The 27,019-nt window shown below is 39.4% G+C and overlaps 1 protein-coding gene across 1 annotated transcript; it reads right to left on the reverse strand.

The window, feature by feature from the left end:
* Positions 1 to 4,193: 4,193 nt before the first annotated feature.
* Positions 4,194 to 26,922, reverse strand: SEC23IP (SEC23 interacting protein). The gene is made up of 19 exons (XM_082764714.1): positions 26,737 to 26,922; positions 23,218 to 23,753; positions 21,587 to 21,782; positions 21,040 to 21,233; positions 20,601 to 20,690; positions 19,161 to 19,281; positions 18,759 to 18,848; positions 18,061 to 18,202; positions 17,262 to 17,470; positions 16,579 to 16,697; positions 15,814 to 15,984; positions 15,372 to 15,467; positions 14,976 to 15,182; positions 14,151 to 14,306; positions 13,578 to 13,680; positions 12,529 to 12,714; positions 11,446 to 11,608; positions 8,268 to 8,356; positions 4,194 to 5,885 (listed from the first exon to the last, which is right to left on the reverse strand). Exons 1-18 carry the CDS (start codon positions 26,888 to 26,890, stop codon positions 8,275 to 8,277), a joined length of 3,015 nt encoding a protein of 1,004 aa, XP_082620840.1. The 5' UTR covers positions 26,891 to 26,922; the 3' UTR covers positions 4,194 to 5,885; positions 8,268 to 8,274.
* Between the last annotated feature and the right edge of the window lie 97 nt (positions 26,923 to 27,019).

Raw genomic sequence — 27,019 nt, forward strand, 5'->3', positions numbered from 1 at the left:
ATGTCTGCAGGACCTAGTGCTGCTCTGTCCTTCATTCTCAGTACCAAACTTGTGGACCGTGGGCTAAGGAGGTTTTAAGGTTGTAGCTTGGTAAAAAATATATATATATAATTTTCTCATATAATAGTATTATATAGAGGTCACACATGCACACACATGTGTATGTAATGAAGATTTATATATGTATATATGCATTTATATCTGTTAGTTTATAGAGTCGCTGTCTCAGTTTAGTTAGTAGTTTCTGTTCGGAGCTCTGGTTTTTGGTTTTGTCAGGCATCGCCGTTTTCTAAGTGGGTTATCTCTTTAGGGAATTTCACAAATCATTCAGCAGGAGATGTCATTACATTTCAATCAATAGTGAAACTTGTGCCATGATCCCATTAGCAAAGGATCTTCCAGTGCCTCAAAGCACATAAATTTGTATAAAGGACGGTCTGAAAAACAAATCTAATCTTGTTTATTGACAGGGCCCAATACTGAAAAAATGGTCTTTTAACAAATCACTTAGCCAAAACGTTCTGCAGAAATAGTGCCACCTCCATGAAGGATCTTTTTAGGTTATTTGCTTCTACTCTATGGCTGCAACTCTAATTTTTCACTCGGCAGCACCGTCGTTATTTTCTCCACATGGAGCTTCCGCAGAGAAGCTGAGGGGGAAAAAAGAAAGAAAGTGTTTGTCGTGAAATGGCTGCGCTCCCCTTTCCCTGAGGCTGCCTACATTGTATTGGCAGAAACGAGCGAGCTGCTTCTCCCTCAGTTCCCTTCCACAGCTTCCATCCCACTTTGCCTGAGAGAGCCTCCCCGAAGGCCGCTAGGGCTCAGGCTTACTGCTCAGAAATTCATCACTGTATTTTCTTTGCCCTTTGTACAGATGGAAAAACTGGGGAAAGGACGATCATACCCGAATGTGGGCAGAGAAAATCATGAAGCCCAGGAGCTACAAACAGATGAATAACTAAATGCTTCACAGTACCCAGAACGAGCCTTGGCATAGGAAAATGTGACTTCTGCCTACGGTCAAGCAAGCTCCTTCTGGATAAGCTCAGGAGCAGTTTCTGAATCAACCCTTTCCCTACTCACACACTCAGAGCAGTCTGGAGCATAATTATGGTTTGGTTGCTTTTATGAGGCCATTTTAACAAGCTTACATTAAAAGTTATCTGAAGATTTCTGTGGCAGGAAGAGACGTACAAGGTCAACTGCTTTTTCTCTTCTCAGACCTTTGTTCTCCATTACCATGCCTTAAATAGACACACTTCACTTCTGATCACCTGAATTTGTATGGATCTGAAGCTGGTTTATTGACGTATAAAAGATCCTTCTTCTTTTATAGCCTTCATACATAAAGGAAGCTTCGAGAGTCCTCGATTTTGAAAGTCATCAAGCTAAAAGCACCATTCCTCATGCACGGTGGTGAGAGCAGCTCTTTATCTTCAAGGTGCGTTTTACGGGGCTCTCACGCACTCCAGGCAGCTTCGACAAAAAGCGATGCCGCAAGCAAGGATTGTGCTAGTGATCAGCTCTGCTCCGCTCATTGAAATTTTTCAGAAATAAAACAAATATTTGTTCTTTGGGATTTGCAACCAAGGAAATGGTCATGCATTTCTGAACCCAGGTCATGCTTTTCTGAACCGAGGCTGCTTTAAAGTTCAGAACAAACTCTGAAAGGAGTACGTAAGATGCAAGACTGGGAGTACTGGAGTAAAAGGAGTAACTTCAGACGTGCTGGACATAACACTGTGGGAAGGGTTGAAGACAGCTCCCAGTTTTGATCCACCAGATCACAAAAACCAGCAGCGATCACAACAACCAGGGGATCGAGTGCACCCTCAGTAAGTTTGCAGATGACACCAAGTTAGGTGCGTTAAAAGACATTTAGATGTAGAGCTCAGTGATATGGTTTAGTGGAGGACTGGTTAGTATTAGGGCAGAGGCTGGACTGGGTGATCTTGAGTTCTCTTCCAACCTAGACAATTCTGTGATTCTGTGAGCTCTGTGGTACCCACTGCTTTCCCTCTCCTCCTCCCCATCACCACAGGAAAGTGCTAGTCCTTCTTTGTTGGTACCTTAGAAGAGAGTGCTAGTAATTGGAGTCTGAGGCAAATAAAAAAATCACAAACTATGGAAGTGTAGAGCCCCAACAGGTCTCCTTGCAATCTTATGTACACTGTAGTAGATCCATTAGCCATTAGGAAGCTAATCCTCATTTACAGTTAGAAAAATCAGGTACAAATCTAGAGCCAAGCTCATGTTTTAAGCCAGCAGTTGCTGTTACAAAAGCCTGAAGACAACCACCAGACTCCTCTCATTCAGTCAAAGTATTCTGTAAATGACTTACACATTTTCACTTAAATGTAAATATGGCAAGCAGTCTTTTGAGTATTGAAATTGGAAGACATTTGAAACAGTATTTCTCAGTATTAAAAATGAATTCATTTGATATTCTTATTCTTTATTTAGCATTTGGTAAGCTTATCCTAATTCAAAGTGATGATAAAAAATAAATAAAGTCTGAGGTTAATTTGCTTGGTCTGAGAAATGCAGCACTGCAGAGGACTGCTCTTGAATGCTCATTCCTGTTACATTTGAACACCCAGTCTCCCCAGACTAACACCTTGTCACTGGCACTAACTGCTGATTGTTAGTAAGGAAAAACAAAAGGCTAGATTTTATTATTCGTAACAAGAAAAAAAAAAAAGTAACATATGGGGAGGAATCAAAGAGAACATTATTATGAAAGCATCATTTTAGACAGAATTTGTAACACGTTTGTCATACTGCAGACACAGTTATAAATATTAATATAACATTCACGGGAAAAAAGGATCAGGACAACACTAGCAGCAGCTACTGAGAAACTTCAACACCACGCAAAACGTCACATGGCACAAGCAGAAGTTATTTGCCTGTCGTTCTTTTACAGAGATGTGCTAGGAGAGGTTTCCAAAGGAAAGAAACGTTCAGTGCCAGCAGAGGCAAGAGGTGCTGAGGGGCAGGAGCGAGCTCTTTGCTTGAGCTGGCCACAAGGCTTTTCCTAAGGAACTTGTTTTCAGTGAAAGATCTTGTTTCATTCAACTGGGAATGTTTTGGAGTTTTTTGGAGTTGTGTTGGATTTCTTGGAGAGGCTCCCATTTTTACCTTAGCATTCATTTATAAACATTTTCCCGTGAAAATTAATTCTCCATGTAAGACCTCAATGGAGAACTTGACTGTATCAGAGCCTGCACAAGCATATGCACGGAGGACCAACAAGATGGGACCTTTCACTGGAAACTGAATAGCTTTCCCTTTATATCTTTTTTCACCCCAATTTATTCTTTACACTGTATAGTGTGCCCTTCACTTCCGTGGCTTTGGGCAAGTCATCCATAACCTTTTGTTCCGCATGCATTCTCTGTTATAATGTTATGAGAATTAATTGTTTAAGAAAAAAAAAAATATTAGCCCTGGGATCACCTCAGAACTGATTAAAGTGTAGCAAAGAAACTTTGAATTTTTTGTAGATAGATTACATAGCTAATAAGCTTAATTAGTGGTGCCTACACAGTTATGGATTACAAGACCTACAACTTGTATTTAGAAAAATATGTGCTGTGTAGGGTCTGCCTAGTAAGTTGGTACAGCACACTCACAGGACTTCTGCTGATGAAGGAATAGATGCATCTGTAGTAGATTTAAAATCACCCTTTCGAAAAAGAAAAAAGAAATTGGAAATGTTTTTCATTGTTTTACATTATCATTGGTTACATAGGCATCTGCTTTTAGATTCAAGAACTGCTAGCTCCTGCAGTTGCAGTCAAATTTCTATTTACAAAACTAGAACCAATTCTAATGCTACCTTCCCAAAAATGTTTCTCTGCTCTAGCTGCTCCTCACTCACTTGCAACTTGCCCCTGTGCGTTCTTCCATTGCAAAGCATGCTCCTCACCAGCCAGGGTCCTTTGGAACAGTTCTCACACATTTATTAAAATTTTACTGTATCACAGCCCATCAGCTTCAGAGTAATATAAGGGAGTGAGTAAGGCACTTTCAGAGCTATGTAAGCCCATATTTCAGAGTTATGTAATTCATCAGATTGTTTAGTGTTACACAGAGTTGAAAAATCCATCCTCATGATACCTAAGATGAAAATGAGGCCACTGTTTTGTTTACTGGAGGGTTTGTTGCATTTTTTTTAATATATTATTTCAATTCTATCCAACAAAGCAAATTGTGAGGCTCACAAAACTTGGTCTTTAAAGGTCTACAAAGACACAAACATGTTATTAAATAAAAAAAAAAAAAAAGCTTTCTTTGACAAACTTGCTTCACAGAGCAAGACAGACTTTGACAAACTAAAGCAAGTCCAGTGAGAACACCAAGATGACTATAGGGCCACAGCACACTGCATGAAAGGAGATGTCAAGGAAAGGCTTGAGAAGCCAAACAGGAAAATCACATTTTCGTCCTCAACTATCTCATGTGAGGATAGATAGAAGACAGACAGACTTCTTAGAGATGCACAATGAAAACACAAAAGGCAACACACAAGCTCCACCTGGAAAATCACAATTATATATTAGAAAAAAAACAGCAATAGCAGTAAACATAAGAATAGGGCCCAGAGAGGTGATGAATCGCAATCTTTGAACAAGGCCCCTAGCCTTGATTTAAGCTGACCCTGCTTTGAGCAGGGGAGTTGGTCTAAGGAACCTCTCCACAGGTCCCTTCCAGCCTACTCTGTGATGAAATACAAAACTTTGCTGTAAAGAGCCATGGGAGGTAAGGTATTTTTAATTATAATAACCAAAATATATACACAAGAATGTGTATTTTACATATACTATGAAAAAAATACTGCATTTCAAAATGCATTTACTGCAATAACAGAAGCAAGTAGTCAGTAGTAAGGTTAAGTCATTAATATTATGAAAAGCCACAATTTGCACGTAAGTTGAAGCTAGAAGAAAGCTACAGAAGCTCAGTATTCAGAGACACAAATTCAAAGGATTTCACGCTACCCAACTCATCTCAACTTCATTACATGACAAATAAGCCTGGACTGATGCTCTCAACCTAGATTGTTATCTAGCACCTGCAAGCTTCAGATTCCTGTATTTACATTTACTATTTTGAGATATTAAACTCCGCAAGGTCAAGGTAAGTATTTTATTTCTCACAGCTGCAGCCTAGTTTCACTAAAATTACATTAATTGCTAGACCAAAATGTTATTTTAAATTGTTCATTTCAGGAAGTGTGAACACTGAACTACCTGTAACAAACTTCTAACATTTTCAAAATCAAAGATTCATTTCTACTTTAAAAATAATAAAACTCAAAACAGAGGCTTAAAAAGGTCTTTATAAAATCTCCGTAACACTTACAATAGTAAGAAAATGATTCTGGTTGCTAGTTTTCAGTAAATAGGAACAGCTTTGTGTCATCTGTGTTAAAGATGGTTATAACTACAGTTCACATTTCATTATTAAAAGGTGGACCAACAAACGTGTCAAGAAAAGCAGATTATTGCTGTTTCTCAACTAGTCCTTTTTAATAAGGACATGCTGCCTTGATAGACAAAGCACGTTTGACAGCCAGCTGAGATAGAAGGAAGGAGAGAAGTAATGATTTGCATGCCAAAGAACCTCTTCAATGATCACTTTATATTTGGCAACTGTACAATTAAACTGATAAGATCAAAATCGTGTCATTTCATCCGTCTCTCCTATGACGGCGCTGATCTTTTCAGAAGTTTGCTTGAAGTGACACGGGAAGGCAGAATCCGAGCGACTTCTGGACTCCAGGAAAAGAGTCTGGTGCTTATCCTGTCACCTCTGACTATGAAAATACTAGACATTCTTCGAAATGTTTTTCAGCAGATCTGTCAGACCAACAGGTATGGCTGTGCAGAGAAAATAGAACATGTACATAAGAGGAATGTGAAAATACCAAATTTTGAATTTCTGTAGTAGTACTAATAAAATAAAATATGCCAACATTCAATTTCAAGAGAAGTTTAGAAGATCAAAAAATCCATCATCCTTTTTGATCAGTTTTTAAACACAAAAATTTCCTGAAGTTGTCTTTTTGTGTACGCAAACAGGCAATTAAAATTATAAAGAGAAAGAGCTTACAGCTGCTCATAGAATATCACTCACTGTTCATTTCAATAAGCTACTAGATTCTTTAACTTATGGTTCTAAGTTATCCTGCTGTATTCAGAGATAAAAGTACTTAGTTTATACTTCAAAGCTTTAATATGCTGCTGTATTCCACCCCACCTCACCCCACAAACAGGTAAAATACCTCTAGGACTATTTTATCAGTGAGTAGAAGCAAATAAATACTGGTGACTACTCACCAACTGCCAGTGCAACTGCTTCTTCTCATACATAATTTTAGCTGAGATAGAAAACACTACTGACTTGACTTAATTAAGAGTCAAGAGATACCAACTGATTTCAAGAAAAAAAAACATCCCAGGACAGAAGACTACACAAATATACTGTGCGACAGATGCTGTACATGAGATCTGGTCCCCTACCTCCTCTTTTTGCTTACAAAATTCATCCTTCACGTGAAGGAGGCCAACCCCCACCTGATTGCACAGGTTGCAATTTTCCTGATTGCAATTTTCCTTTTTTCCTACTGCAGAATACTTACACAGGAATATTTTATACAATGGATGCGGAGACGTTTCTCCTTCTGTAAAAAAGGCTCACAAGGCCTTTTGTGAGATGCCTCACAAACAGGCGTCTTGTAGCACACAGCCTTCCCAAGATACTATTTTTCATTACATGCATCCCAGGGGCCCTAGATGCCCTCCCATTTAAATGTCTGGGATCTGATTGTACAACATTTGAGGCTAGCATTCAACCAAGGGCTAAGAAATGTTCCGAGTGATTCCTAATGGTATTACAGCTGCACAGACATCCTTGACTGTGCTTTGTCGCGTGACATCCTGCTAAACTGTGGAGTTCTCGAAAATACAATTATCCCAGTGTCTGCTGAAGCTAAGCAACAAATCCACTTCTGGTTTTGTAGTGATGAATTACTACGTCCCATGCCCCCCAATTGAGATAGAACATTATTTCTGTATCAGCGAGTTCCGTATAATTTCACCCTAAGCTGTCATAAAGAAACAAAAGCAAAGAAGAATTGCACAGCTATGACTTGAGATTCTGCAAAAGCCATTATGATAACTGATGCACTATTGTCAAAAGTGTGCTGCTAGCATCTTCTTCCTACTATTTAGGCACACTAAATAAAAATAATGCACTTGATCAGCTACAACACTTCATTAAAAAAAAGATGCCATCACCTGACTATCAGAAGCATTCTGAAGACTAGAAGACTACTAACACGACATAGTAAAGTTATCTAGTTATTCCTCTGAAAAGTATTTCTCTTCACGTCAGGTATTTATGTACCTTGACACCATCAATTCTTCTGAAAAATGGAGAAATACATCAGAAACTATCTTGTTGTACAATTCCAAAAAGGCATCACAGTGCATATTTCTTGCCCCTTGCCTTTCAAAAGAGAATACAGTCTTCTCTACCACATCCAGTGATGCAAAGTGGTACAGCACAGATCCTTAGCTAGGAAACATGCAGCTTAAAATAAAATTACCTGCAAGTATATTTCACATTTAAGATGCTCAATTATACGGTGCATTTAATTTTATTTCAAAGTGAAGCAAATTCCACGCTACCACATTTCATTTGTTCTGCTGAAATTCTTAGCTATATAAGCATAAAAGGATATCAGTAAAGGTCTCATTCATTAGTTTATCAGTATCAATTTTAACAGCTTCTTAGGTGAGAAGTGACTTTTTCCCTGGCATACATGTTAGCAGTTGGTCAACCGATATTACAATTGCATATTGCAACACTGGAACACTCTTAGTGCTCTTCAATCTACTGCACTGTAAGTGAAATTTCATCATATCCACTATCACCAAGTTTTCCTATTCTCAATCATTTACTGAACAACTAGACTAAGGAAGAAACAGACCACATTTTAGAGTTGTACTGGCAACTATCACATCATACCAAGAACTGTATCAAATACCTTTTGGGAAGGGAAGGGAGTACTCTAAGACTTCCCCTGAGTTTAAAAATAGAAATTGTTTTTTTTTCCAAATCAAAATCACACACTTTGCAGTTACCTGCTTCATAATTTAAATTTCAGAGGAAAAGGGGAAAGTAAACAGATCTTAGCTGCCGTTGACTTTGATGTAAGAATTTAAGTCATATCAGAACAAACTTACGAATTCACGTACCCATACATCAATGTTGTGGCTGCTCAGGATTGATATTCATAGTCCTGTATATTTCTTTGAGGAACAGCAAGGCAGTGTCTTCAGATGCCCTATGAAATATTAAAAAAAAAAAAAAAAAAAAAAAAAAAAAAAGGTTAATTTGGTACAGCCCATATTCTGTCTTGTAAAGCATACTTCATCCCACCCCAGCTCCCCAGCTCTCTAAACTGAATTAACTATCGCCCTTGACCCTCTCTTTTGGGACATGGCCTTAGCTCTACCAACTCCCTTTTTGAACCACAATTCTTCCTCTGTTTTATATCATCTCTGCTGTTATCCCTAGTCTATGTGTTTACCTTTTATCAAAACATTTTCCCCCACCTTATCCTCCCTAACACTTATTAGGCTGGAACTTGAAATTCCCCTCTCTATACACTCACTTGTCTCAAATATCATATCACTGTTTGTCTGCCATGGGCTCCTGAATATATTCCATCAGCTTGTCAAAACTTCCCTATTTTTCTTACTCCACTGCATCTATCACTCCAGTGTCAAAATGTAGCTTTCTATCAGCAAAATCCTACTATTTCTCTCCTAACTGGCTGACACCTTCTTGTAAATAAGATATATTAAATAAACATAACCAAGGCTGTAGTAAATATCCACAGCCATCTTCTCCTCCCTAGTACCATAAAAAAAAATAAATTCTCAATTCATTTAAAGATTAATGTAATTCAAGTGCCATATTTCCAAGTTGTTTTACTTCTGTTAAAACTTCCCCATTTAAGAAAGAAAGTTCCAAAGCTGCAGGAGTTGTTAGATAATAACAACATTATCATCAAATAATAAAAATATCAAATAATAAATTTTGGCATCAAAAATGGCAGAGGGGCTTAGAACTAGATGATCTTCAGGGTCACTTCCAACCCAAGCCATTCTATGATTCTATGAATAACATCTCATTGCTTTTAAAAGCAATTATGTAGGGAGACAGCAAAGAAAATTTAGATCGTCGTAACTGCGATCCTCCAAATGTGAAGAACATCATTCACAGAGAAAAAATACAGAATTCAACATGCAAGCTAGGGGTCTACAGACATTTTCCATAGATGAATCTGGATATGGCAGCCACATTTCTTGATTGTCTCTGCTATTAAACAACCATGAAAACAAGTGAGCATGAAACAAGCATGAAAACAAGTGAGCAAATCAGCATCACCCTCCTCAAAACAAAATAAAAAAAAAAATCACAAATTTGGGTCATGAGTTAAAGGGGAAAACAAGAAAATGGGGAGCCAGTTTTTAAAACCTGGAATTGATTGTCTGCCACCTGGTGGAATAAAGCTCCAATTCCTTCAACTCCACCTGTGAGACAGCACTGCCACCACTGGGTCACCGACTGCTCGGGGAGCTCTGCACAGTGCTCAACAGCACTGCAGCCTTGATACTGACCTTAATAAGCCCCTGCAGGTAATGCCTTCAAATTCTGTATTTTACCCTCTGAAATAATGCCTACCTCTAAAAATTATTAGCTATTGGAAATAAATACCTTAAAGTAATAATAATAAATAAAAATTAAGAGCACCGCTTGTACAGCACCTGCTCAACTCAGAAAGACTGAAAGATAGAAGTGTTTTGTTTACTTAAAGACAAAAAAAAGTCAGTCCCCCTTCACCAGTATCATTTTGCGTAGGTCAGCAACTGATATCCAAGCTTATTATGTGTAAAGGTGCGTTGTCACATTGCCAAATACTGCTTGCATACCCTTTGTTCTACCGTTCCCCATCTTGTGTATGTTCACGCGTGCTTAATTTTATGGCAGTAATAGAATACGTAAGACAACATACCAATTAAAAAAAAAAAAAAAAAAAAGACAACTGACTGCCCAATGGCAAACACAGCAGGTCAATAGTAACTGCTATTCCTATAAAAGGAATTACAACTTTCTCCATTTGAAATTTATTCACTTAAAAATAAGTAAATCCAAATCCAGATAAGGCAATGATGTATTGCAGTGTATTACATGACACCAGAATCTGCTTCTTATTCCATAAGTTGTTCTGTGTATGAGTGAGTACTGTATACAAGAGTCAAATGATAACCATCCAAATTTGCAGGAAGATCCACCATGCCTTTTTCTTCCTTTCTTTTGTTAATCTCTGATAGCAGAGCATCAATTACACTTCAACATGAAGAGGTAAAGTTTTGTAAAGCATTGTAGCCTAATACAATTCCTTCACAAATAGTTTTCTTTGAAAAACTAGAGTTCATAGAATCACAGAATATCCTGAGCTGGAATGGATCTCCAAGGATCATTGAGGTTAGATGTTAGGAAGAACTTCTTTACTGAAAGGGTTGTGAGGCATTGGAACAGGCTGCCCAGGGAAGTGGTGGAGTCACCATCCCTGGAAGTCTTCAAAAGACATTTAGATGTAGAGCTTAGGGATATGGTTTAGTGGGGACTGTTAGCGTTAGGTCAGAGGTTGGACTCGATGATCTTGAGGTCTCTTCCAACCTAGAAATTCTGTGATTCTGTGATTGAGTCCAACTCCTGGCTCCACACAGGACCCCCCAAAAATCAGGCCCTGTATCTGAGCACATTGTCCAAAGACTCCTTGAACTCCAACAGGATCAGTGCCACGACCAGTGTCCTGAGGAGCCTGTCCCTGCACCCAACCACACTTTCAGTTGGCAAAATGTTCACCAAGCTCTCCTTGTTTTGAAAATGATTGTCGCTAAAGCTATATATTTTGAAGTTTAAAGTTCAACAGACCTGTATGCAAACGTCTTGATTGCAAACAGAACTACAGATTTTTTTCTTTGTGCTAACACGTGATTTTATTTGAAATGAAACTAGCTAATCTGGTGACATCTAGGTGGGACATCTTGACACCAAGGTTCCTGGACAGCCAGTTTGCCTTCTTACTTGAATGTCTCAATCATATAATGAGGACCTCATGTCCAACTGGACAGCCATCTTTTCAAACATTTCAAATACTAGAAAGACGCAGAAAAGTCAGCTTTCCTAAATCACGTGCATACACTCACACCTGGAACAAGTCTGAAAACGTATCTGGTATAAAAACACAGCTATTTTTGTCAAAATGTACTCAAAGCATTAGGGCATAATTTCTGACATTTAAACACAGACAATTACATCAGAGAAGCAGTATTTATAGAATCACACATTTCCTCTTACCAGTAGCACAAATGACTCTGTAAAGCGAAAAGGTATTCATTGAAGCTTTCTATTGGTTTTTCTTGCAGAACATAGTCAATGCGACGTCCTCCATTCAGCATTCCAACCTTCACTGAAAAATCCTCATCTTTTGGAGGTTCTGGACTTTCAGTGATCTTTTCAGCTACAATTACAGATTTTAAGATTTCAACTATTTTCAACCACAGCCTGCTTCATTATAATCAAGAAATATCACTCATTTTCCCTATTATAGTTTCCAAGTGCTTGCAATAGGACAAATTTAACTGACTAGCACGTCACTCCATAATTCAGAAATCTACTGGAACAATAAGCTTATTTCTTTCATGACAGTTTAAAGCATTTGTTTGAAGAAAACCCACATAAAGGAACCACATAAAGGAATAGCTAAACCATTTAAAAAATAAACGTCACTATTTGTACACAGACTGATCCAGTCACTCCACAAACAAATATTTTGAAATTTTATATAAATATATATATTTACAACCCACTAGCACAGAGTCAATCACTATCCTCAACTTCAACCAGAAGGTTTTCCTTTGTAAGTACAGACAAAGCCAGCATTATTAAACATTGATGGATAATTCACAACCAGGAAGCCTGCTTTTGTTATAACCAGGGACAGCATTTATATCTGACCCATGCAGATTTTCCTCAATGCCATTTTTTCTCTTGTTAGAGAATGTACTTAATGCTTCTCAACTCATCCCACAACTCAGCAGAAGATTACTAAAGAGAATAAATCCCAGAAACAAATATTTATTTGTATTAAATTGCCCTGGGAGGAAAGAAAACAATTAATCTAGAAAACTGCCACATCAAAACTTTTTTACTGGAAAGTTGAAAGGTTAAACAAACTGAAGCTCTTCAATAAAAGCTGGCAATATTTCCTTTTTTAAAAGGGAAAAAGGAAAAGGATCTTACATTTAATATTAATACTCCAAAAACACATAGGCTTCCTTAATGGAGTCAGGAAAATCAGTATCAAACAAGAGCTAAGATACAAAAGTTTCTATTAATTTGAGAACAATAAATTATAAAACCAGAGATGTGCCCACATACCTTCTACCACCTGCTTTTCTTCTTCCTCTTTAATTTGGTTAGCTACTTTCTCCAGTTCTGCTTGTAGCTGAGTCGAAGATGTATGAGCACGTGCAAATTCATTAAGGGTCTGCCAGGCACTCTTCAAAGAACTGATAAAACCCTGTTTCAGATCAGATCCCATACGAGACAGAGAGTCTTTCAACTCTGAAAAAAACACCACAGTAGAAGGATTTAAAGTCTTAAACTAAAACCAGAATGATTAAACTCCATTCTACAAACTTCCCAATTATTAGGAGAAACACGCATGCTGCGTTGTGAACGTGAGTTTCTTGCATCTCTACTCCATTGAAAAAGATTAGATGAAATATAATTAATGCATAATTAATTTCTCACTGTATGGGTCACTGAGTTAACACCGTCACAGGCAACAGTCCATAGGCAGGTTCTGAAGGGTCTGTAACACTACCTACCCCAGCCAATCCCTCAACGCAACCACCCACAATCCCTGCTGACATCCTGCACTGAAGTACGGAGGAACCAGTCCCAAGCTCCAGCAGAGCAGAACAGAAGTGATGCCAATGACTCTTGCTGTAGTTGTGAATTTTGAGAAACACTCCCAAGCAAGTCTAGCTTGTAATTCTGTTACAGCTCAGTAAACGTGTCAGCAGCAGCTTAGGTGCCATTCAGTACTGGTGGCACTCACAATGGCTCTGAACTTCTGCAGCAGTGACAGCCAAATAAACACCAAAATTGACTCTCCTTATGTAAGTATGCAAAATTTAAATCACCTTGATCTGACGCGTACTCACAAGCAACAAAAACCCAATCTCTGCCCACCAAGCTATGGAACTGCCTTTTTCATCAACATTTCCAATACTTGGAACAAGGTAAAAACCATAGTAAATTTAGTTTCTGATTCTCATTTTCTCAGAAATTAAGGGGAACAGAACAAGTGATCATGGAGACACGTATCGAGGAACACCCACCAGTCTCTTGAAATTTCGCAATATTCTAATGCATCAAATGAGTAAGTTAGCAGTGAGAGTCATATTAAGTTTTCTTTTTACCTAGATGAAGCCTTTTTCTGCCTTTATGATGTGGAATAAGAACTGGTTTTAAATCCAAGTCTTCAATGATCATTGGTTCTAACCTGTAAGCTACTGGATCCAGCTGTTAAGAAACAGATTGACATTTAGTTACCTTAGAATTTATTCTAACCAACTTATTCTACCACTGTTTAATTCCTAAACAGGACAGGACAGAAGAGGACAAATGTAATGCATTTACAGGTTTATTTTTTTTTAAACATATCCCAGAATCAATCTAGAAATTAAGAAAAGTCCTGTAAATGGCTCAAACACAAACAGTTTCAATCTCTTCTTGAAGATTTTGTAAGTTAATGAAAAAAATATTGTTTAAACTCCAAAATGAACAGGACAAATATCATCAGGATATATACAGGTATGGAACTTATAAGCCAACACTATTTCACTTTTGCTGTAAAGATCACAAATATCTGGAATGTATGTTCCAGATAAGTCTTTTGAGAAATGTACGTGGGGGAAAGGAGGTATAATGCTGTTTTAACTTAGTATTCTGTATTGTTGTCTGCATCAGCTAAAGTCAAATCTCTTACTCACTGGATGATAAATATTGAAGAAACCCTTGCAGGTCGGAAGCCTGTAGTTTTCATCAATCTTTTCCAGTCCTCGCACAGTAAGGAACACGCCAATAGGAGAACCAAGAGCAAAGAAAATATCCGGTTCGAAGTCCAACGCATTGTAAACTACCGAAACCTGCCAGACAGAAGTTAGACAAATAATTTCTCAGCACTGTGAGCTAGTTAATATCATGCTTAGCTAAGAAGGAAAAACAAAATGTGTATTAAATCAACCACATGCTCACAGTACCTCCAAGAGGTTTCAGCTGCACTCCCATACTAATACAATAGTACGCTATAGTATCACAATGCTTTTCTTTTAAATCTTTAACTACAAAATATATAAACATTAAGAATTTTTTTTTTAAGTTTATTTGAACAGGAAGCATTCGAGGCTTGATAGCTGAGTTAACTTTGAGGTAAAACAAATATAACATCACATATAGACCGATTTAGGCTACTATGTTAAATATACAGCCACAGAGCCCTTCAGTGTCATGGCATTCACAGACTTTTGATTTTGGAACAGAATTCTTTTTATAGCTCATTTGTTGCTGAAAGTTTTTTTAAAAAAAATAATAACAATTGTACTGACATTCTTGTTGTAGTTTTGTTTTTCAGTAATCTAACCAATGGTCCCAGCTCTCCCTCCCACCAGGGGGTAAGGTTCTACATAAACATCCCTTGATCATTGTACAAGAGTTAAGTAGCACAAAGTCATCAACATGTTTAAATGAATAAGAAGAATATATGATAAATAAATAAGATTGTTTCAGATTAATCATTTCAATTTATGTAGTCTCACCTGGCCAGTTCCAACTTCAAAATACTCATAGTCAATGTTCACAGAAGAAACAGATGCACCAAATGGGAGCCTCCTCTTTGAGTGCTGCTGACCCGACTCCGAAGGGGAAATAGAAGTAACTGTCTCTTTTGCCTTCTGGGAAGCTTCCTGAGTTTGGAGGGTGGCAGCCAGTACTGCTTTCTTTTCTGCTGCTGCTTTCTTTTGTTCCTTTTGAGACAGGTTTTACAGTCAGGAGAAAAAAAAAAAAAAACACTTTTTCCCCCACAGTTATCAAAAGCCTTCTCATATTTTCATGATGCTAAAAAGCGTGTTAAAGAAGAGAAGCTACTCCACAGCGAGAAAGTCAGTTACCTTTGCTTAACAACTCCTTATTTCACTCATGAAAAATATATTTACCTGCTTGGCTGCTCTGTCTTTTACAAAATTGGCTATTTTCTTTCTTGGTCCAAGAGGTATCCCCATTTCCTTCAGGTCATCAATTGTGCACATCAGCTTAAAAAAAAAAAATTACATATATACACACATATACACACACACAAGGTATACTTTATAACTTTTCTAGTAATATATATTCCTCATTATCAAACAAATTTATTTTATAAAGCTACAGAAATTACAAAAAAATAAAACCCCACGATACACAGTGACATAAAATAACTGAAAAACAAACAAACCCAAGTCACGTAACATTTAGTTTTCATGTCAGGCACTAATTATCTTTCCTTTGCAGCTATTTTCATTCCTGATGGTACACTAAACAAAAAAGCAAACAAAAACACCAAATACCACTACATCTGCACCCTGTCAATCCCCAGAAGTCAACCGAACAGTACTGTACCAGAGACTCCATGTCAATTCGCTCCTTTTCAAATGTGCTTGCATAGTCTGATAAACTAAGCATTTCCAGAGTCTTCTGCAAAGTAGGAACATCGTCATCTATTTCAGGCTCACAGAGGTCATCACCAGAAGTAGTAATTGAGGAGCCCAAGGAACTGGTATCTTCAGCCATCTTAAAGGGACAACACAGAAAGAGAGTCACATCACTGGACAGTGAAAAGCCAATATGCAGCAAACAAATGCAAATTTAATTACTTTATCTTAAAAAGGTTATTATAAAATAAGCTTTGTTACTTACGCTCATTTTTAGTAGAGAAGGGTACAGATTTTCTACTACTAATAGACCACCAAAATATATATTTAAAAATTACTAAGAGAGGCAAAAGGTTTCTTGAGCTTTCCAACGCTCAAACATATTTATTTATTTTTAATGATCAAACAACTGGTTACTGCATCAGGCTTGACAACAGATAAAATTTCCTTCTTACAAGCCTCCCCTACTGTTCTCATACTGCGAAAACCCAGTTACATGTCCATAAGGGTCAAAGCTGATGCTCATGACCAAATCCCATGACTGCTCTACTTGGAACTTCAGAGAGATGCAAACAGCTTGTAGTGATACTTGACAACGTTTACAAAATGGCACGTTAGTGTTAACATGTCAAAATGCACTATCAGAACCTGCAACAGTATTCCAGCTAATAAAGCCTAACAACGTAAGAAAGTATCAGATCTATTTGACTTGAAAGACTAGCATGCAAGTTACCTGCTTATCATGAATAGCCACATCCTTCACAGTCCCATTAACACCAGAGAAAGCCCCAGTATTTACTGATGAAGCCAAGTCCTTCTGGTTAGACAATATGTCAAATAAAATCAAGGAACCTGGAAACAGGAATTAAAGTTCCTTTAAGAAAAATTACAGATTTTTCTGTCCCTAAGTACAAAGCAGGGTTTATATGCAGCGGTAACAGCAATGCATAGACTGATCACAAGAGATCAATGCAGTATCAATCCACGCACACAGGAACATGACCATTCTCAGCAAAAAGCAAACAATCTGCTCATGTGTAATAGTTTTATGCAGTATAAACTACCTTTCCTTAACCATCCTAGATTACCAAACTGGAAGAAAAGTCCCAGCCCAAACCCTTATAAATAGCTTTACTTTACTAAGGAGGTTACCCACCTAACACGACACCAGATAACCCATCAATTTTTAAACACAAATTAGACATTAAGTCTTCATGAAGTGAACTAATGCAGGGACCAATGTACTTGTATCCAGGAAGTATGAACTTCTCACAAAGCTTTATAAACATAGCTATTGAGTGGTGCTTAATTTTTAGTTAGCAGTATTCTGGAAGACAGTCACAGCTTAACAAAGGTTCCATTTTCCTTACTGTAGGAATGCTGCTTTTATCCTAAAAGAGTTTTCTAAATAATTACCTAAGCTGTGTCCAGCCACAGAGACTCCCCCTTTGAAGTCTGGGTTGCGACTCATGAAAAGTGCATACAAACGGTTCATTTCCATCCCTACTTTATCCACAATCGTCTGACAGTAGGTGGGGCTGTTGTAAAACAGGATGTCGAGGAGTGTCTCGTTGGTAAAGTGGCGCAGCCGCCCAATGCTCGGCAAAGTGATTTTCTTAATGTTCCTGGTAGTAACACAGAAGCGTTAGAAGGATGAACACATTTAAAGAAATGCAGGTAAGTACTTTGCTAGCTTTTGAAACAACAATTTCTAAAGCTGCAGCCAAAATACCACAGATATGTTCTTTACAGACATCTTTAAAAGCATATAGCTTTCTGGCCTGATTGCATATTCATACATCAGTGCACTCTGCTGATAGGACGTATTTGAGAAAGATGTGGCTCCCTTTTTCTCCCCCACCCTCCAGGCTGAATGGATGCCTGAAATAATCTCTCTTCAAATGTTGCTGTCACAAGGAAGTTTTGGGAAAAGATTGGTAAGAGAAGTGGAAAAGAACTCAAAAATTAAAGAGGAAAGTAAGCATGAGATGGGAAGAGAGGCCTTAATGGGGTGAAAGGCATGATGATTTCCAAGTTGGAATTCATGTTTATATTGAATTAGAAATACTCCACATCTTCCCGGCTTTCCCTATACTCCACATCAAAGTGTCAATTACAAAACAATTTGTGATTCTTTTTGTGACCCAGTCATACACTTATTCATCTAGCCTAATAAGTGTATTAACTTCTCTGAGACAATAAACAACGTACTCACCTGTCTACACCCGTTGCATCTCCATGCAGAGAGCTATGCCAGTGAACTGGGAGGAATTCCACCCTGCTCACTTTACGTTCCTCTAAAGATTTCTTGAAGTGAGTCTGTAACAACTTCAGAGAAACAGTCCTAAAATCATCAACTGTAGAGAAGCAAAGTCATGAAAATCCAGTGGTAGCAGCACTCAAGTAACACACAATTACAGGTATTCTCTTCTCCCCCCCCTCCTCAGTTTCAACAAACAATCAAAATACAAATGAAGGAAATTACAAAGCGGAAAAGTTTTTGCAAATATTACTTCTATAGCTATAAGAAATATAGGTTTTTTGTCTTTTAGTAAGCTTCTATTTAACATCACAAAAAACACATTTTTACTTCATGACCAGACGTAGCCATCTTAATTCATTCAACCATCCTGGAGTATATTGGAAAAAAAAAAAAAAAAAAAAAAAACAACAACAAAGAAACACCACTCTGCAAGTCTAACACTGAAGAACTCATAGCAACAATTAAAGCTGTAAGTCTGACAAAACAAATTCTACTTTTGGAAAATAACTGGGGAAAAAAATTACCAGAAATTGAACTTAACAGTAAAAAACTCGTCATATTTATATTTTTGAAGACCTGTTTATATGTGTAAGAGATCTACTTTTCAACAGTTAAGAATAAAATTGCCAATTAAACAAGGAAAAACTTACCACATTCAACAATGCTTCTAAATCTCAAATCACATACAGGACCTATGCCATGAACCATAAATACTAGATGGTCAATCTGGGCCATTTCTCCTGGAGAAAGAGAAAAGGAAAAATTCAGAATGCCAATATTTACTGCAGCAGTGAAGTTTAGAATCAAGCTACCTCACTTGCTCCATAACACCTATTGCACAGCATAGGGTCAGGAAACCATGCAGCCCACAAGACTGCTTTGATCAAAAAAACACCACCAAATAACCTCATGCAAGCAGCTCAGATGAAGGAGCAACCTTAACTTCTAGGCTCCAGGCACAAACAGTGCATTGCTGCTCCACCCACTCCTGTCCAGCTTCTGAACTGAACCAACAGCTGAAGCTGCTGACCCCCCCCACACTAAGCACATACCATCAGGAATGTCATCGTGGTCATCATCAGTTCCCCGTTTTACTACCCTTGGTCTCGCCTGACCATCTTGAGAGGTGCCCCATTCATCTGGCGTGGCAGAAGGCTGGAACTGAACTATGACCTGAAAAAGAACACATTTTCCAATTATAAATACAAAAAACACATGTGATTTGGGTTGGTAGTCTAAAAGTGTTGTGTGGTTTAACATGATTTCTGTTTGATTGCTTAGCTTGCATATGAAGCTCAAATGATTTCTTCAGTTAGCACACATGAAAAGAAGTCTTACAAAACCCTATGGACTATTCCATACAGCTTCCTCTAAACTAGACTCCAAAATAAAGCAGATAATTTTCATTATTTTGAAAAGCAACCATATGACTTAAAGTAACCACTACCTGAAGATGCTGGCCTGCTCAGTGATTCTGAACAATTTTAATTCCTCAGGCAAGCAGCATTCAAGCTCCTCTTTCCTGGACTCCAGTGTCCACTTCTCCTTAGCAGATGACTATTTTTTTGTGAAGACGCTGACCACTATTTACAGTTATTCTATCTCAAGGTGAAAAAGTGAGCAGTGCTTTTCAGGGAAGGAAAACACTTGAAATAACCTGGGAACACTACAAAATGATGAATTCAGTAGCATCACTGTTCATAAGACTTATGCTGACCCTGTACAGTCTGACACTATGTGGTTTAAATGCTTATTCTCCAGGGTTATTACTGGATGAAATTTCTAAACCTACATTAACACGTGGTTAATGTAGGAGCACCCCTGATTTTTTATTATATTCAGTTTCATTTATTACTGCATCTGTGATAAGGCAACAGTTAACAACACTAGTAAATAAGGCTGAAGTCCGCAGTTTAATCACAAGAGACTATCAGCAGAGCATTTATAGTATTAAAAAAAAAAAGTTTTAAAGTTATTCTAGAATTACAGAATATCCCGAGTTGGAAGGGACCCACAAGGATCATCAAGTCTAACTCCTATTCTACTTTCTCATGGCCTAAAAATAGCTGCAGTGGAAGACTCCTCATGACTTAGATATGCAAACTAGTTTCCTTACAGTTAGATTAATGCCCTTCTCCACATGAAAACTCTTTGTTTTAATTACTTTCCATTTGGTACAGACTGTTTGAGGTTAAAGTAATTTAAATTGCCTCCTGTTTGCTGCCAGTTATGCTTAGTAAGTATTTCAACTAATCTACACCCTTTTTCTTTCTAGATTTCAGCAAGCACTTTATTTTAATCATGTGACAGAAAACTGAAGCAAGCAGGAGTTCAGTTTCTATAAGCATTATCATCTTTAATACACGCATAATCCAAAACAATAAATAAGTAAATTCCAAGCAAGACTAACACCGCATTCACTTTACGCTCTCATCCATGTGTGCATTCACCCCTGATGAATCCTGTGAGAACCAATTGCCAGAACCTATTACCTTGGGATTATGCATAACAATTGTCTCCCCATTTGGAAATTCAAGTCGACGGTGCCATTGATTTGTAGTTACAGCCCTTTTATATTCTGCCTGCAACAGAAAACAAGTGACATGAAATCAGCATGCCTTCTCAGACAGATTATTTTTTGGCCCTGTGTATTATCTGTAACATTAAGGTCATAATTTACATCGGTTTATTTATTCAAAAGTGTCACAGGTGAAGCACTACGTAAGTTGATTTTCAGCAAGAGCACTGCAAGACCTGCGCATGAGAAATGCATTTTTTTAGCCACTCCACTTTCTGAAATTTGCTTACTTATGTTCCAGAAAGCACATTTGGGAAATCATTGTAATGAAACAAAAGGAGGTAATTCTAAGGTCACAAACACAAAAAGTACTTCCAAGTTCTTCTTGAAGTTTATGTAAAAGTCATACTAACCTCTAGCTTATCACTAAAATCCTCAGTGTAAGGAATAAAGCGGCTGTCCTTGTCTCCCTTGTAAAACCACATGCACCGTCTCACTTCAGAAGGCTCTTCGTCCCAGTAGACAGCTTTCCTCATTCTGTCATACAGGTACACGTCATAGCGTCCCCCGTCAGTGCTCAGGACCACGCTCTCAGGATCAGGCTGGACTGTGACACACAAGCCATGCTCAGTTACAATCCTAACATACACACTCTTTTTTCTCTTCCTCAATAATAAGCCATTAAGACAGATATTTATATTGCAGAGGAGAAGTTTCAGAATCTCAGGCAACCAATGTGTAGCTACTGAAATGCTTCTACATGCTCTGTATGTCCACAGATGCACACACACAAATACACACAAGCTTTAAACAACTCCCAAATCATAATATTTACTCCAGTGTTGGCAGAGTTTAACAAAAAGAGGAATGAGAAAATGATAAAGCAGTACATGAGAAAATGCGATATCCATTAGGGATGTACATCTTCACACTGACACAATTAAAATGTTCCTAACTTACCAGAATTATAGACTTCCTCTAGTTTTGCAGAATCCAGAATGCTGAATGGCATCCATACTTGCTTGTCCTCCACCTCCTTGCAGTAGAACCAGTGCGGCTGAACTGGCTCATATTGGTTCTGCAGCAGAACAGGAGGTGCTGGGACCAGTGGACCTGAAGGCCTGGGAGCTGGGAGCTGCGACTGAGGCTGTGGAAACTGAAAATACATTGTTAGCCCCTCAACCTTACACGGGTGCTTTTTTACGTAACTGATTTATCTTTTGATAGGCACTCTGAGCCTTTATTTCTAACATATTTTGCAAGAACTTTATCTTTTAATCAAAAAACGTTACAGACAAGTTGTCCACTCCGTTACGTTGTTGAAAGCTGAGATGTTACCAATTAACGGATGTGAATTTTCTTCCCACACATACTGTTGAAAGCTGCTACAGTCTAGCACCCTGCTTACTTAAAGACAGTAACATGTAAAATATTCTCTTATGCTTTCAAAACTCAGGCTGACCTTACTTCTGACAGCCACCAGATCTGACAATGAAAACATATTACGTTTCAATGATTAATGAGAAGAACATATTTAACGTTTTTGCATAAAGAATAATTGATTTTAACAAGAACTACCCTCAGTAATTGCTCTCTTCCTGCAAAACGAACTAGAAATGCAGATTTTAAACTTCAGCGTAGCCTCAGTAATCCAAGTAACTGATTTTGAAAGGCCCATAGTTTACGCAGTGCTGATGGCATACAAATTGTACAAGCATCTCAGTACAATTAACAGCAAGTGATGTCAGCAGTAAAAACTGCTTTGATCAATACATTCAAATAAACAAACATAATGAACAATACATAAAAATCAATAGAAAGAAGTCCTGAAATTCTTTTAAACTCCATGTTGTTCAGGTTTTGCTGCCTTTGCTATGTTTACTGCCACTATATAATCTTTCTGTTCCTTACTTGCAACAGCAGCCAGAAAGTTCAGGCAAAATAAAAATTATTTTTGTCAGCTTGTTTTATGGAGAGCTTGTCAGGTTATTACTAACACATTCACATTACTCTAATAATATTATGAAGGTAATAAAGGATGGAGATTAATGCTTTACGTCACACACGATCCTTGACTGGTGTGTGCCAAAGAGCTTGCTGATAGATTATGTGAATTAGACCATAACTACAAAAAGCACTGCCTTCACCAGCAAGATTAGCTTGAAAAGGTATTTTCCGCTGATGTTTTGTGAGAACTTAGTGATCTGATTTACATCAGAGGCACAAACAATGAACTAGCACAGATAAAACAGCAGCAAAGTGTGGTAACAGACTGGAACAAGCAACAGAACTTCATAACCGGGCTCTGCTCCTGAAGTCAGAGGCTCACATACCTACAGCATCAGGGTACGTTCAATTCAAGGATTGGGATTTTTCCTAAAGCAATAGTTCCAGGCTAGTTCCAGTTAAAAGATTTTGCTATAGGAAATAATTCAAGACTTTTCTGGTCTTTTTTTTGTTGTTGTTGTTTGTTTGTTTTTTCTTTTGGGGGAGTGGGGTGGGTTTGAGGAATCTTTAAGGTACAATTCAGACAGGAAAGCATCTGAAATCATTACATTCTGGTACCACCGTGTCAGGAACAAGTCCCTTACCTGTGCCAATGCCCCTGGAGGCGTCTGGTACATCTGCACAGGTGGTACAGAGGACGGCGGGTGAGCAGCTTGGCCTGGCGGAGGACTCTGCTGCAGCTGTGGTGGAGTAAGGTAGGGGTTCGCTCTGCTGCTCAGGGTGGTGTGGCGGTAAGGGTTATAGCCCTGCGGAGACGCGCCGTGGGGGAGAGCAGAGACATTTGGTGGGGGACAGCTCTGCTGAGGAGTCTGGTAAGCTGCCATTCCCCCCTGTGAAGTTGGAGGTGTGCCGTATGAGGCCTGGGACTTGGGAATGTGTGGTGAGAAGGCGTTTTGCCCATCCTGTGGCCCAGATCCCAGTGGAAGGGAAGTTGGAGGCCTGGAGAAGGCCGGTGCTCCAGCAGGCGGTGCGACTGTTGTTAGGGGCGGCTGCCCGATGCTTCCAAAGGGATCGCTGCTGCTAGGTACTTGAGAGAAATAGTTGAAAGTCTGTGGTGGATTTGGGCTCGCAGTGGTCTGACCCAAGAAGCTGTCCTCTTCACCAACGTCTGCAGAATCATCTGCAAAAACAACAAGAAAAAGGTCACGAAAGATGCCCTGAGAGGTTCAAACCAGTCAGCATACGTACGCAAAATGTTCTGTAACGTTATCAGCTATTTCCAAAACTCTACTGGACCCCATAAAGCCAGAAGAACTACAGGTCTTAGATATCCTTGAAGATTAAATGTGCCATAACCTTGAAACAAAAGCTGTTAAGTCTTCAAAAACATTGAAAACAGACCACAACACTCATTCAGTGCATACATATAAAGCAACAAAAAGTAAAAGTTTGAAATAAGAGGCCTAAGTATGACTCAAGACAGGACCTTCGCAAGCCAGTTTAGCAAAGAACCCTGCTTCCAGGGCACTGAAATCCCTTTCAATCTCCCTTATAGCTATCAAATGCAAAAGCAGCTTTGGTTCATTTCCTCTTACCATGAAAACAGTGACTAAGCATAAGACTTCCAAGATCTAATTCCAAAACTAGGTCTTAAATCCCAAACAGACCATGCCTATTGGTTATGGTTCTTCCTGGATTAAGGCCATTCTCACCCAACCCTTCAGCAAACCTCTCACAAGGTTTCCCACTTGATTTGCAAGGTGGCCAGAATTCATCACTCCAAGTCATTTGATGAGTGAGACTTATTCCAGTTCTGTCTAAAAGTCCTACTCTAGAGCAACACAAGAGGTAAATCTCTGGAGCAGAAAATTAAGTCCCCATCCTGCATAATTGCAGGAGAGGGCTTAAAATCATGGAAGGCCATGACTGTCCTTTTGCATCACAAGAAAGGACATAAACCAGCTCCTGGACAATGTTTTCTGCAGTGACCCAGCTGCACCTGGAAAGGGAAGGGGCTTGACGATCTCACAATAAACTGAGTTGGACCTGGAGCAGTGTGAGTGTCGCTGCCGGCCTGCTGAGGGAACAGCACCCTGCAAGCAACCAGTGCAATTTACAGAAGTCCTAAGAGTGTTGTCACTGCTCTGGCAGGGGACAGGGGAGCAGGGGGGGGAATCCACAGAGCAGTCTCCCTGGGAAGCTGCAGTTCTAGTTAATTAACCAAAGAAGCAGCAGCTGTCATGAATAAAATGGACTGTTGTAACCAACTTTTATTTAGCTGTCTTCTCAGATGGCATCAATTTCAGGCAAGCATCACCCATACCTATCATTTTTTTCTTACTTCACCTGTGGTGTTTTATGCAGCTTTGAGGAACAAACCCCCAGATCTCTGTACATGAACCATCCTGTGCAGAACATTAAAGTCATTTAGAAGCAACGACCATCATAAACTCAGGCCTCTGGATCACCTTCCAACTACAAGCAGAATAGCCATTTGTATTTAATAAAGGGTCTTATTCTCACGATTAGAAGTTTCTTCTTCCCTTCATATTTCATAAACACTGTGGAACAGAGAGAAGCAAACTGCATACCTCACTGCCAGTTCTCTGCTTTCCAAAATAACCAGTCGCGGAGCAGGCAATTTATCTCACCGCAATGTCAGATCACAACAAACACAGCAACATGCTGAGGAGTTTCAAGGCCTTTACCACATGCACACTCACGAACAACCTAAATTTCAACTATGCTTTGGAAATTTAGTCGAACTGTCCATTTCCTAGAAAATGAAGTTGACAACAATTGTATATACACATACACACAGCTTTTAGACAGAGCATGTTACTTTCTACATTGCTTTTTTTCTAATCTGCAAAATCTACATTGAAACATATACATAGACCGGCAGAAAAAGCACTTAATGCAAATGAAAAAAATAATTCCTGTGATTCTACAGCTTTGTCATCCGGGGCAGCATTCATCTCCTACACAGAACAGTCTCTCTTCAACAGTGACTGTGTGACAGCTGCCTGTACACCCCTCACAGATGGTACCAGGCTGCCACCCGACAATCACAGGCAGCAGAAGTCCATTTCCTCGCTGGCAGTGCTCCTCTCATCCCACACTAAGGATGTTGGTTACTTCGTCTGCATTTGAACCAGAGAATGTCTTCTCTCCTCAAACTGCACAGCCCAAAGCACTCTTTGAGATACAACAAATTAACACGCAGCCTCCAAACGTCATCTCTCAGTTGGATGGCAAACAATTCCCGAGACCGATCCCCATTACAATTTAGGATTAAACCCCAGGGCTTGTTCCTTCTTGTTCCAAACTGATGCAAGATGCAAACTGCTCTGCGCAGCCAGGTCCCTATGCCAGCTGGCTGGACGAAGGGGCAAGGCGAGGGACCACAGAAGCTAACAGGAAGGGGGCCTTTCCTGAAGAAATACAGGATGTGGCATAACCTCAGTAGACCTTTGGCACGGAAACTCACTCCAGCTGTAAGCCCGTGGACCTGCATCCAACCAAAACTTAAGTGAAATGGAAAGCACACAGTTAATCACACCGCGTTACTGAAATCTGATCAACAGATTTTCTCCCTAGCTCGTCTTCTAGAAGCTGCCACACGAGAGTTATCTGTGCAATGTTACCTTCCAGATTTGCCATTAGAAACTACTTATATAAACTACTTATAAACAAGTTATATTTGCAAGAAAACATATATAAGCACTGAACAAATAGCATTAGTAAAGGCATCAGCTAGGTACTTCAAATAAGCAGGAATAATATTCCAATGCTTTTACTCCCTCTCTCCCCCAGAAAATGTCGATCTAAGGAACATTCTGAGGCCACACTTGGCAAATATTTGTTAAGCCTACAGAGACATATTCCGTTTATTTCCTGACACATTAACACTTCCCCTACGTAAGATATGCCAGCGCTGAAACCGAGGCTTGGATCTTGGACTCGATACGCACCGATGCGACGAAATATAAAATAATTAGCGTCTAGAGGCCACCTACAGACCTCCACCAAGGAACAGAGGAGGAGGAAGAGGAGGAAGAAGAGAAGGAGGAGGCGCAGGGACCCCTCTTCCCCCCGGTGCCCCCACACCGCCCGCCGGCACCGAGCAGCCCCGTTCCCCCCTCACCCCCCCCGCCTCCTACCCGCTGCCAGCAGAGCGGGGCCCGGCGGCGCGGCCGGGGCTTGGCTGACGGGGATGAAGGGCACGGCGAAGTTGAACTCGGTGGCGGAGGAGGAGAAGAGGAGGTTGGTGCCGGTGCCACCGCCTCCACCAGCCCCGGGCTTCGCCGCCGCCATGGCTGCGCCCCGGCCACGTCCCTGCCCCGCCACCGCCCGGCCCCTTCCGCACGCCCCGGCCCGCCCCTAAGATGGCGGCCGCGGGCCGGGCGTGGCGGGAGGAGAAGGAGGAGGAGAAGGAGGAGGAGG

Source organism: Aythya marila (assembly GCF_965140915.1).
Source record: "Aythya marila genome assembly, chromosome: 7".
Lineage (NCBI taxonomy): Eukaryota > Metazoa > Chordata > Aves > Anseriformes > Anatidae > Aythya > Aythya marila.

Coding starts and splice junctions, on each gene's coding strand:
- SEC23IP (XM_082764714.1), bottom strand. CDS start 26,890: ATGGCGGCGGCGAAGCCCGGGGCTGGTGGAGGCGGTGGCACCGGCACC. Junction 23,754..26,736: donor CCCCGCTCTGCTGGCAGCGG/GTAGGAGGCGGG, acceptor TTGTTTTTGCAG/ATGATTCTGCAGACGTTGGT. Junction 16,698..17,261: donor TGTGGCTGGACACAGCTTAG/GTAATTATTTAG, acceptor TCCTGTTTCCAG/GTTCCTTGATTTTATTTGAC.